General features: G+C 40.5%; 1 protein-coding gene across 2 annotated transcripts in view; it reads right to left on the bottom strand.

Moving 5' to 3' along the window:
• zbtb14 (zinc finger and BTB domain containing 14) overlaps positions 1 to 14,038 on the bottom strand; it is a 69,400-nt gene that overhangs the window by 22,879 nt on the left and 32,483 nt on the right. For both annotated transcript variants that reach the window (XM_084326227.1, XM_084326226.1), the window contains one exon: positions 4,817 to 4,987. In XM_084326227.1, the coding sequence (XP_084182353.1) occupies positions 4,817 to 4,987 (171 nt within the window). The remainder of the gene's footprint in view (positions 1 to 4,816; positions 4,988 to 14,038) is intronic.

Below are 14,038 nucleotides of genomic sequence, written 5' to 3'. Positions count from 1 at the left end.
TAGAAATAGTAATGTCTCCAATTGAACACCACAGATACCACAAATTCTTCTACGCAAGAGAGACATCGAGAGGTTTTGTTTCAGAATTTTATCATCAATTACTAACGTCCTCGTATGAAACCCTCCAACTTGACTCTGTCTGGAGGAGGGATATACCAGACCTGGAAAATGACTTTGATTGGCAAGGAGCCTGGGCAAATGTCCGACTTACATCAAGGAACCCGGATCATCAACAAATCAATCTTAACTATATTCACAGGACATACTTGACTCCTATAAGACTGTGCCGAATGGGGCTCAAACAAGATTCCAAATGCACCCAATGTACAAATGGGGACGAAGGGACATTTATGCACATGTATTGGGACTGCTCACCAGTTAAGGCATTCTGGAAAGATGTGAACCAACAAATATCAAAACTCGTATCTTGGAATATACCTGTACACCCCTCAGTATTGCTGTTGAATGATGTTTTTGAGTTTGCAGTGAATCCACAGCTAAAGAGATTGGTTTTATCGGGTATCACAGTAGCCAAAAAGCTGATCGCATCACGCTGGTTTCAACCGGAAAAAATGTGCCGTAAAGTTTGGTTTCTTACATATCTTGATGTAATTTACCATGAAATATCTACAGCAAAAATTCTGGGTCTCAATGAATCCAAAATGTCAATGTGGTTAGAAGTGGTGGAGAGAATAAAAGCTAGCTTATAATGGTAGTGTCTGGTTAGGTGCGAGGGATAGTGGAGGTACTTCTCAAGGTGGGGTCCGGGAGGGGGGGGTTCGAGCTGAGCATATGTGTGTAGGTTTTTTTTTAGATAACAGGTATTATGGGTATATCTTATATAAGACAACTAACTAAAAGGTGATCTCATTGGATGTGCCCTGACAATTATTGCTTGTATATCTTATCGTGTGTTGTCATGTTTGTTTATATGTTTGTTTAAAAAATAATAAAAAAATAAAATACAAAAGAAATAGTAATGTCTCTATACACATTCAATAATAAATATACTGTAATATAGAAATATAGCAATGTCTCTCTATACACAATAATAAATATACTGTAATATAGAAATATAGTAATGTCTCTATACATAATACATATACTGTAATATAGAAATATAGCAATGTCTATACACATTCAATAATAAATATACTGGGGGGCGGCTAAGTGGCGCAGTGGGCAAGGCGCTCGCCACTAACGCAGGAGATGCTGGGTTCGAGTCCAGCTCTCGGTGTTGCTTCCGGCTTGGCTGGTCGTTCATACTAATACAATTGGCAGTATTAGGGGGTGGGAAAGCCGGTGGGTGGAGATCGGACGTTGTGGACAGCGACTCCTACAGGTCGGTTGGTGCGCCTGTACAGCAGAATCAGGAAGCGGCGGGGGCTCCCACGCGTTACTCCTCGCCACTGAGAGATCGCGCTGTTCAGGTGAAAAGATGCGACAGCTGCCTCCTCGTGTACCGGAGGGGACACGTGATGCAAGGCTTGGTCCACATTGCAGCCGACCAGTGGGAGGCATGGTCTAACAACGTTCGAGACAGGGGAGGGTAGAATTGGACAATACGAAATTGAGAAAAAATAGAAAATGGGGAGAAAAAGTAGATACAAAAATAATAATAAATATACTATAGAAATATAGTAATGTAAATGGCTGCATTTATATAGCACTTTTATCCAAAGCGCTTTACAATTTGTTCCTCAAATTTTACCCATTCACTCGCACATTCACACACCAACGGCAGACGCAACCATGCAACGTGCCAACCTGCTGATCTGGAGAAGTTAGGGGTTCAGTGTCTTGCTCAAGGACTTCGACACAGTGCCTGGGAGGAGCGGGAATCGAACCAGGAACCTCCAGATTACCAGACAACTGCTCTACCTCTTGAGCCACTGTCACCCCTATAATAATGTCTATATACATTCAATAATACATACTGTAATATAGAAATATAGAAATGTCTATATACATTCAATAATAGATATACTGTAATATAGCAATGTCTCTATACATATTCAATAATATATATACTGTAATATAGAAATATAGTAATATCTCTATATACTAGGGCTGTCTTAAATACTTCGAAGCTTCGTTCGATGGGCATGGGATTAGAATATGAAAAAAGAATTGAATACGGTATATTAAAAAAAACGTATTTTTTTCTTTTTTTTATGTGCACAATCAACTCTGCCTCTCTTTGTTAATTACAACAAGCAATGCTGTTTGTTATTTAAGATGAGGTCGGACTCGGCACTGACAGATTTGTGTTCATTGTGCTGCTTTTATAAAGCCTCAAATGACGGCTTACAATATTTCATGAAAGCAAAGATTTAAACTTTACAGCACTGACAAAGTGCTGTACAACTCCCACAACATAATTTTTTTTTTTTTTATTTCTTCGAAAAAGAAATTCGAAGGTCAGCCCTACCATATACATAATAATAATAATTATAATACATATACTGTAATATAGAAATATAATATCTCTATACACATTCAATAATAAATAAAGCTGCAAGCGGTGATTACCGGGTTTTGCCTAAAGGACACATAAAGTCTGCCATATTGGATTTGATGTAAAAAATTTATTTGACATCTCCCAAAACGTAAGTCCAATTACTAGTATACCAAATTTGCTGTGGATCATTATTGGATCAAGCTTATCAATAAGGCTTGTTTATATATTTTTTACTTTTGAAGATATGAACCAATAAACCTCAAGAGGCATGGCTCAGCACTAGGGGTGTAATGGTACGTGTATTCGTCTCGCAAATGTACGGTACGGGCGTCACGGTGCGGTACATCCAGCCATATGAAGAACACGTCTCATACGACTAGGTGAAACTAGGGTTGCACATTTGACAAATGTATGCTCTCAATATCTTTACTTTACTTTACACTGGCTTACAAACAGTCTTAACACAGAAGGTCATTCACTTAACGTTGAATATAAAGCTTGTATTGCCACATTTAGATGATGAATAAAACGTTGAAGCTTGTAAAGGCAGGATGACAAGCCGACATAACAAATTTACCGCGCACTCTGCACTGGGCTGTTTCCTCCCCTCCCCTTAATACAGGTGTGCCTGAAACGAAACTATGAATGAAGATATGTTTGTAACACAGCAGGGTCATTACACAAGGCTGAAAATGTTCATCGTTTCCTTGTTCGCCTAATAATGTTAACCAATGGAAAGACACACACCAACGTGTTCCGCGCTACTTTCCCTTCACAGCTGATTCGAGAGAGAGAAAAATGCAAACATACTTTTTCTGATCTGGACTGGTCCTCTGAGCTCCTCTCCAGTCAAGCTGCGGTGTTTAAATCCAAAATATTGATAAATCCACTGCCACTGTGTAACATGCCATCTCTTCTCTAGTCTTCTTTCTCTGCCTCACGTGCAGTTAAATCTACTCTAGAAGTGAAAGTGAAAGTATAGACCGGTGGGGGGAGGTGGCACTAGGCAATTCATTTACTCAAGTGGATTCCTGAACACAAGAATGACACCGTTATCACTGACTGACTACCGCGGCAAGCCTAGGTGGAACTAAGTATAACTTCATAAAAAATTATTATATTTAATAATAATAATTATAAATATATAATATAAATCCCAACTCAAAACCCACCTCTTCACCAAATTTGTTAATGATTTCCTTCCTTTTTTCCGTTTTCTTTTCTTTCTTTCCTTTTGATTATTATTTAGTTGTTACGTTGTTCCCTGTTCCCCTCCCTTAGCTGCCCCCTCCTGTTAAGCGCCTTGGGTCTCCTGAAAGGCGCTATATACATTTAAGATATTATTATTATTAATCATCATTTAAAATCTTTTTTTTTCCTGTTGTACCGAACTCATACCGAACCGTGACCCCAAAACCGATGTGCGTACCGAACCGTGGCTTCTGTGTACCATTACACCCCTACTCAGCACATAAAAAGATGCAAGTCAACAACCGTTTGGCCAATCATCACAAAGCTTGCAGGAGAACCTGGCGCTGTGGTGCCAGGAGAACAGCCTCTCCCTGAACGCCAGCAAAACTAAAGAAACGATTGTGGATTTTTAGGAGGTCTGGGACAAGGAACTACAGCCCCCTCAGCATCTATGAGGCACCAGTCGAGAGAGTGAACAAAAAGCACCTTGGAGCCCACATATCCAAGGACTTGACATGGAACACACACAGACAGTGTAGTCAAGAAGTCTAAGGAAGTTCAAAGTGAGTCAGAAGATCTTAAAGAACTTCTACTCATGCACAATAGAGAGCATACTGACTGGTAACCACCTCCTGGTTTGGGAATAGCACCGCACACAACCACAGCAGACTGCAAGAGTGGCCTGATCATCCGAATGCACCATCGGAGGTGGGCTTCCCACTCTCCATGATATTTACACCAGGCGTTACAGGGCCAAGGCTAAGAGATTAGTCCAACAACTGCCTCTTTGCATTGCTGCAGTCAGGCAAGCACTAGTGCCTGTTGTCTTCACTGTAGTGTCTATTTGCTGTCTTCATAACCACACTGTGTCTGTACTTCTTTATAATTTTTTTTTTATCTCTCCCGTCCTCCCCAATTTTCTAACTCACCAGCCACCACTGACACACACAGTGGGGGATGTTTTAAAAATAGCATCGGCCACTGATGTGTATATATTGTGGGACTTCGGACGCCAGGAAGACTAGCTGGTACCATTGGCATCAGCTAATGGGATCCTTTTTAATAAACAATGTTTTCTCTTCGTGCTGTATTTGTGAATTTAATTGAAACATTAATTAATCAAAAACAAAAAATTCAATTTGGTGTGTGCTTGCGTGTGTGTACCTGTGAACATAGTTTGTCCAGGAAGCGTATCCCGAGGATCTGTCCTGATGACATCATGAGGTTGACATCTTTCTTCTTGACTGAGATCTTGGCGGTGTACATGTAGTTCAGAACCTCCTCAAAGATATCAGAACGGATAAAGTCTATCTCGATCACCGACGAGTTATCCACCTACAGAGACAGAGAGAGACAGACCGAGAGAAACATTATTATTATCATTAGTAGTAGTAGTAGTAACTAGGGATGCACCGATCCGACTTTTTCAGTCCCGATACCGATACCTGGATACCGAGTACCGATCCGATACCCATTGTTCAATTAATAAACTGTATGCCTCACTGTGTGGAAGAGACTGGGATCATTCTTTTGTGCAAGGCAACATCAGGTTTGACTTAAAACATTACTTTCCTAACTTAGTGAAACTAAATGTAACAAATTAACACAGATATAAATGTACTGAATTGTTATTTCTTATTTTATTTCTTATTATATTATATATAATTTTAGTTTTAGTTTTTGAGGACTGCATACTTTTTTTGCAAACCAAAATGCATGAGCCTGGTCTATTTTGAAAGATGACATTCTGAAGTGTCTCATACAATAAAGGAATTCACTTTTAGTGCTAATGGAATAGAGTAACATAAGTCTGAACTGTAGTTGTAGAAAAACGTGTTACTCATGTTTTTCTGTAGTAGTCCAGAAGTAGTATTTCCCCAGAAATTGGTATGGCTGAAAAGACACCCTGGGGTCCATAACCTGAAGACTTGTGTAGTACATGTCCAAATTTAATAAAAATCCACTCAGAAATTAGTGATTAGGAGCGATTTTGGTAAACTGTGTAGCGTTCCTGGTTTCCTTTTCCTCAGACTTCAATTCATTCGGCGGTTTTTCTCTTCCTGTTTTCGCTTGTGACTTTTCACCTAGATCTCTGATTCGTACATCCCCAGCTGGGGTATCCACACTCATTGGCTACAACCCTGTTCAATAATTTTAGAGATCGCCAAATGATTGACGGAGTTAGAGCCCCGGGAGTCTGGAGAGGTATTTGTACAATACTGTGTACTTTGGTGCACGCCTCACATATCGGCATGTAACTCGAGAACCGCTGAGTGGATTTTGTCACCTGAAAAGGCTATCGACAGGCAACAAATAGGACTTTAATTCTATATATATATATATATTGTATTAAGAAATATGCACACCCGGGCCGCTAGTGCCAGTGGGAAAATCGTCCTCAAGAGGTTAAAAAATAATCGGATATATATATTTTTTTACAGATACCCAATCCAGCTATTTTAGTCATATCGGAATTAGAGATGCACGATATTGATTTTTTGACACCGATATCGATAACTTTATGCTCCTCAAGCCGATAACCGATATTTATTGTATTATAATTATTTTTTTAATGTATATATATATTTTTCTTTTGATCAAAAAAGATTTTTTTTTTAGTATTTATAAGCTCCGACGTCATCGGTACTGCTATCGGTACTCGAGAAATTATGTTTTTTTTTTTTAGGAATTTAAACGTCGCAAACTAATCTTGTTGGCCGTTTTCTATATCTCTCCTGCCTCGGTGTCTCTGCCTGCGCGAGGAGCGGGCTGTGCTGTGCTCACACACACACTCACTCACACACACACACGGGTGCTGCCGAGTACAGACAGCTCTGCTCTCATCATGGCGGACAGAACGAAACGTTCAAAAGTCTGGGTCTATTTTACTAAAGTCGATGCTGACAACGCTTGTTGCCACAAGTGCAACAAGACATTTGCCAGTAATGTATAAGCGCTGGTACTTGTCAATGTGGCTGGCGGGGAGATAACGTTAGCTCCGAGTAGAATAATGGCTGACAATCCGGAAGTAAATAAACTAATGAGAGCTTCCGATTGGTGGTAAGAAGAAGAGGTGGGTGCAAGCGGTGGGACGTAATTGGCAGATCGACTGTCTGCCTCCGAATGTAACGTGACTACGTCACAGCCAAGAAAGGGAGCGCTGGATTTGTGAAAAACTCCCTGTTCCTAAACCACACGCTATCAGTGGTACCACAGTACTGGCAAAACGGGAGGAGGCTATAATAAAAACAAGCGCCCTTCATCCAAATCCACCCACACCGGATTTCTTTTAACCAAAAAATGTATTATATATTATCGGAGCTATCAATAACGTTATCGGGTTTATCGGGATGACGTCATAATTATCGTGCATCCCTAATCGGAATATATTGCAATATTAATATCGCAATACTCAGCATATGGCAATATATTTTCAATCGCAATACTATCATATCGTGACTCAAGTATCGTGATAATATCGTATCGTGAGGCCTCTGGTGATTCCCACCCCTAATATTTTCAGCACTATGTTTGTTTACCAATGATTTTAAAATCTCTGCACATTTCACCGGAAAACGCGAGAACAGGAAGCCGTCATGAAATCGATGTAGTCCTATTAACAAAATTTAAATAAGCTAAATAAAAAGCAGCAGCACTATTGCATAACTGAGGTCTTAGGTATCGAAATGTGGCACCGATTGATCTAACGACGTGAATCGATACTCGGTAGTACCGACGTAATTCGGTCGATACCCTTAAAAGTACAGAGTTCGGTACACATCCCTAGTCATGTATGCTATGTATTTCTTCCTTTAGGAGAGTAGTACATTTGTTTCACAGTTTTAGCATGATGTTGTATAAATGGCTAGGTTAAACACAGGTTTTTGTTTTTAACACCGAGTGCCAACGACGAGATTAGTCATCCTAACTCGCCATGCGTTGAGTGCCAATGACGTTTTCTTGTTATTTAATCGTTATTTCTTTTATTAGCGATATCCATTCATTTTTCATCCATCCAGCCTGACGTTATCATTGTGAATGGGTCTGAGCTTGAAAAGGGCAAATACCGCCGCCTATCGTCTCCCGGATGGTAATGCACATGATTGGATTGGATTGGGTGGCCATGTGCATCAGAAAAAAAGTCTGGTCCAGAGTTTTCCCATCTCTGGCAAGCAGTATTGTGTTACCAGATTGACTACCCTCAGAGCAGCGTCGATTATGTGTTTTCGGACTATAACGTTGGATCAATAAACGTGATCAATATTTGGAATGGCGATCAGGAATTGGATGAATCATTTTGCAGAACATCTGATGTGAGGTAAGGACTCTATTTTACCAGCATTGGGTTAATCAGATGGTTTTTTTCATAGCGGTCACAACGTGTCTGTGTGTGTGTGTGTATATGACGATCGATAATCTAGCGTTTATTTGAAAACTAATAATAAATCAGCCGAAAATTTACAATGTGTTTTGTGTATTCCACTAAAGAGCTATTATCGCGGATTTCTCTGGAATCACTAGAAATCTTCAAAACTATACTCGTATTCAAAACGGTATAAAACAGAAATGTACCAATAAAAAAACTATCCGTTTCGTACATGTTGACTGCAAGCAAGTCATTGATAAGCGACTATATAAGATAAGCGTTCGCAAATATCCCCGACCTCCCATTGACTAAAGCGCTGGCACGGAAGGGGTTATCTGGGCATAGGGGCGTGGCTCTCAATTAGGGCTGGGCGATATGGAAAAAAATCATATCGCGATAACGATATGATAATTTTATTTTATTTCTCGATATCGATAATTATCGAATTGTTATAAGTATAATTTTTTTTTTTTTTTAACAACAGATGTATGTTTATTTTGCAGCAATTCTTTGTCATTGCCGCCATCTTTAGTGTTACATCCCCTCACACTCCAGTTCTCAGGCTGCAGCTGGTTTAAAAGCTAAAGTAAACCGGCTTCTCTGCTGGCTGTGGCTCCAGAGGAGTTGAACAGTTCTGGCTCTGCTAGTTTATTTTCGATCTTTTGGCGCTTTTTTGGTGGACAAACCACCGCACATGTGCACTGTGACTCGTGACTGGAGTCTAGTTCTGCTAGCACACATAGCCTACTGTGTACAGACGGTTTCAAAATGTATTTTAAATTAGAAAGCAAACAAAATAAATGGACAAGAGAAAAAGAAATCTGAATTTGGTCAGTATTGTCATTTGGACAAGCAAAGCCATTACTTTAAGTTGCAGGCAAGAAAGACAAGTCTGTCCACTGTCTCTGGTTTTAAAACTGCCCTGTTGCAGGTAAAAAAAAAAAAAAAAAAAAAAAAAAAAAACGATTTTTCGATTTTTATTTTATTTCGATATTCGATATCGATTATTAAAATATATCGCGATATTTATCGTTATCGTTATATCGCCCAGCCCTACTCTCAATGTGTTAACACAATGGCGCCCGACCACGGAGATCTCCGTGTTTCGATTCCACCCGTTGTGGACAGAAGCACGGATATATCCGTGGCAAGTTGTTTTTGCTTTTATTCCATTTTAATAACCTATTCAAGGTCGCCGAGATGCACTGCAGATGTACCCTACTCTTTGAATTCACCAAAGTGCAATACCGGCCAGATTCCCTGTGGCAGAAGTTGTCTTTTATTTTTTTTTGATCTCTAATGTAGTTTTCTACTCATCTGAAGCGATAGCTATTGTCTGTTGCACGGGATACGTTTTGAATTGCGGATTTCACTATGCAATAAGGGGATTTATCATCAGCCAATGGACATATCGATCTACCAGATGGCGATCGATAACGGGGAAATGCTCGGGGGGATCCAACCGGCTCATGGTAAGATCTTTTTCACGTAAATTACAGTCCGATCGAGCCTTGTTATTAGGGATGCCCCGATCACGTTTTTTGCCACCGATACCGATCACCGATCGTCTTGAGCCATATCGGCCGATACCGATAGTTTTTGATTAAACTTTTTTTTTTTATATTATTTTATATATTTTTTAATAAAATATATATATTATATAATTAGACTTGTACTTGTATTATCTGCGAGACATCGCCACCACGCAACAAGTCAAAATGCTCGCTATCTGCAAACAGCTCCACTGTCTGTGTGTACACGAGTAGCCTCCAGCTACGGCCAGGATTCTCCGGCGCTGCAGCTGGACCTAGTATTGGTATAAATCACATTCAGCAAGCCCTCAGCTCGAATACGCATCGAATCAATGTTATAAGACATTGATATCAGGAGCTATCTGTAGCTACTGCTAGCCGGCTAGATAACGTTAAGACAACGCCTCAGTGAACTATTTAGTTGAGAGCTAACGTGAGCTAACGTGAGCTACCGAGTCAACTGAGGTAACTCATCATGCACGACTATTGCTGGAGCATTTGTTGATATCAGCAGCTATCAGTAGCTAGCCAGCTAGATAACGTTAGACAATGCCTCATGTAGTCACTGGGTCATTTAGTTTAAACAGTAACGTTAGCTCGGTAGGTACTGGTAGCCAACGTTAGCTCACGTTGCATCATGCACCAGACTATAGCAGACTGTGAGGCTCTTGTTTACATGAGTGCGGGAGGGGCTGGGGAGGAGGCGCCGTACGCTGCAAGCAGCTCTGTGTCGAAGTCAGCAGTGAATGTGAGATCTCCGCTAAGAATTGGATCATGTTTTTCGATCGGTTTTGACGATTGGCGAAAATAAAGCATTATCACCGATCACCGATCGCATATTTATACTGATTATCGGCCGATAACGATCGGTGGCCGATCGATCGGGGCATCCCTACTTGTTATGATACGATCGGCCTATGTGGCTAGTTAGACAAACACGGTTATTGGTAATCAATAATAAGAAACGACGTCCCCCGCCCCCCCCCCCCTTTCATGCAAACATGCTTGAGGATCGTGCCGATCATATGCAGTTTGAGTTTTAACTGTAGCATCTGTATAACGGAAATGCCATTGGATATAACGTTAGCAGCTATTAGCCCTTTATCTAGCCTTCCAGAAAATATACTAGACCAAATCCCGTATAACGCTTATATTCACGGCGCTATAAAATGAGAACATAATTGATGAATAAATTTTTTTCTTTAAGCCATTTTGAAGGGACGGTTTATGGACTCAATTGACAATGAGAATGGACAGATAGCAATACTATAAAGTATAGATTTAGCTCTACAAACAGCCCCACGTCTGTTTACATTTGCCGGTCCTCTGGAGATTTATTAGACGCATCCCAATGGCCCCGAATGTGTTAAGAGCAGGGGGGGGGGGGCAGAATCGGATGGGTATCGGTAGATACTCAAGGCTGCGATATCGTAGGGCTGGGCGATTACCAGTAATCGTTTTTATCGATTAATTCGAATTAATGATTTAGGACGATTTTGAATTTTTTTTAATCGATTTTCAAAACAAAAACTATTATAATATTTATTTTTTTATAGTCACCTTTTGTTTTACAAAAAGTGATGTTTGGTGAAAGTTAGATTTGCACTTTATTAATCCCAATAGAGAAATTCATTCTTGTTTGATGATCAAGAGGCACCTTTTATTTGTTTTAACACTTTGTCCACCAAAAACGAGTATACTCGTTATTGGCCGCCATGCGTTGTGCGCCAGAAACGAGTTAACTCGTTTTTCGGATCAATATTTAATTTTTTTGCCATGGCATTCATAATTCATCCAGCCTCCCTCTGGGGATGCAGCTGGACCCTGTCTGATATTGCAACGCCTCAATACCGCCGCCTGGTGGATGTCGGGCGAGTTACACTCAAAGCCAAACCGGAAGTGGCGCTCTGTGCATCGAGGAAATTCCTCTGGCAGTAATATCTTGTAGCGTCGATCTACACTTGAGTGCATTGGGATCGCTTTCTAAACGCAATAATCAATATGATTTCGGCGTTTATTGCGTCATACAAACGGGAAATGGATCTAGCAGATCGACGTCAAATAATTGGAATATTTTTCCTCCAGTCTCATCGGCGAACGGTAAGAGGAAAACATTATTTTCAGCCCGATTGTTTATTCATTTCACGGCAATCCATCTGATCAACACTCCAACCCATAGTAAAAAAAGACGCTACTGACGATCAAGGAATTATAAACGACCCCCCCCCTTTCCTTCACGCATGATTAAGCATAATGTATACCGATCATATACATTTGAATTTTTTAATAAAGTGTGTATAGGAAAGAAACGCCAATCGATAATCTATCATATGCGTCAGGGCCTATAACTTGCGTTTTAGGAATTACTGCAGAAAACTTTAAAAACATATTTATATTCACGACGGTATTAACATGACAATGTATGAATGAAAAAATATAACGTTCCCACATTCGGAATGATAGATACCCGACGTTGAATGGGCCATAGTAATGTCGATATAGCTATAATATTTTAAAAGTTATAGCCCTGCAAAGAAGGTAAACATCTCCATAGGGTTACAGCACTGGCAGACTGGGCCCAAGGATGGGTACTAGTGTTGTCACGATACTGGAATTTCGACTTCGATACGATACCTTGAAAAGTATCGATACTTTCGATACTTTCAATACCAAAAAAAAAAAAATTATAATCATTTCTTTTTTATTATAATATATATATATATATTTTTTTTTACAAATTTTGCTTTTGTTGCTGGTTGATTCTCCTCAGCTTCTCTCTGGTACTATACGAGAAGATAAATACACTTTTAAAACCCTTTGTTTATCTTTAGATCAGAGAGAGAAAGAGAGAGTGGCTGCTGGAGATTTTAGGTCTACTGAGCGCACCTTTCTAGTTATGACCCGAAAACAAGGGTACTAGAGAGAGAGAGAGAGAGAGAGAGAGAGAGAGAGAGATTTCTCCGGAGCTATGCTCGGAGCATTTATTAACGTTACATTTTCAACAACATTGCTGCTAATTGGACACTTCATGGAGGCGGGGTAATGTTGTGTCGAGTTCATGCGTGTACTGGTGTAGGATGGGCTCCGGCTCCGCTCGACCGAACGTTGGAAACGGGGTAGTTGTGTCGAGTTCATGCGTGTACTAGTGTAGGATGGGCTCCGGCTCCGCTCGACCGAACGTTGGAAACGGGGTTGTTACAAAGGGTCAGATTAAACCGAATATATATATTTATTGCTTGAGATGCCTTGTATAATATTTGTATATCGTTTGATATCCCTTGTATATTCTTTGTATATATACACGGAATATCCCTTTACCTAGGTACAGGCCAGACCATAATATTCGTTCTCCTATTGGACAGCGACCCCTAGGCGCCAACGACCATACCCCCAATGGCGAGTTCAAAGCCACCACCAAGGCTTGTCTCAACATGTCCAGGTTTGCGCAGTAATACGAGACAGAACTGAGGTTGGCACTAGATTATTCACCTTACGTATAAATACGGCGCAGGTGGAAACAGCAGCAGTTCCTTCGTTCGTTCAGTTCAGTTCATCATTCGTTCAAAGTAACATATCGTCTTATCAAACGTTAAAGCCTTCACCACGAGTCAACGACCAAGTGAAGTGAGCAACTTGCGTCTAAATAGAGCACTTAGAACCGCGTGCGAATAGGATAGTAAAAGTGTCAGAGCTTAGTGAAATAACGTCAAGTTCGACCTAGTTAAATGTGAAGTACCGTGCACAGGAGAATCTACACTGGCGAATGCAGAGCCTTTTCCGGCTGGATTATATTGCTTTTGGTACTGTGGCTGCTGGAGCAGAGAACCGTCTACCCCACTGCTGTGTGGGATCTACCCGTGAGGAGCATCACTCAAGCCCGTCTCTAGGAAGAGGCTGGCTGGCTTTCATCCATGCTGTCGCGCATACTGGATTATAGCTGCTGCTTTTGTCTGCCGATCGAGGGGAGTATATGTACCGCCTCCCGTAGCTGGAGCTTATTTATTCCTCGTTGATCCAGACTTTTGCATCCGAACATTCCTCTCCCCTGCTGGCTTACAACCGGAGGGAACCCCCTTAGTATCTCCAGCTGACTACGAGTGTGCCTTATGTAATTCTTATGCTACGGGTGGTGTCAGTTATACCCATCTTAATATGCTCATGGACTTACGCTCTTGACCTACTTAAGTGTTCTTCGCCATATAAGCGCAATTCATAATTCTCATTCTGTAACCTACGGTTGCTTTAATAATAAATACTTCTAAATATAACTTTCTTTGTTAAGCCGTATTCTTGTGTGGGTGTTCACCAGATATACCGTGTACTGTATGGCCAGTAATTAAACTACATAACTAAGTAGTGGTTTAATAATACCATACTCTCAATACAGTCAGGGAATTGTACCCCTCAGTTACAATTGGTCCTTCGAGCCGGAGGAATATCAGTGTAATATCTAAATATAATATTGATATTAACCATGGCCAGCGGTGA

Source organism: Notolepis coatsorum (genome assembly GCF_963971535.1).
Source record: "Notolepis coatsorum genome assembly, chromosome: 12".
In the NCBI taxonomy this organism is placed as follows: Eukaryota; Metazoa; Chordata; class Actinopteri; order Aulopiformes; family Paralepididae; genus Notolepis; species Notolepis coatsorum.
Note: the sequence above shows the minus strand (reverse complement) of the source record. Positions and strands in the feature narration are given on the sequence as shown.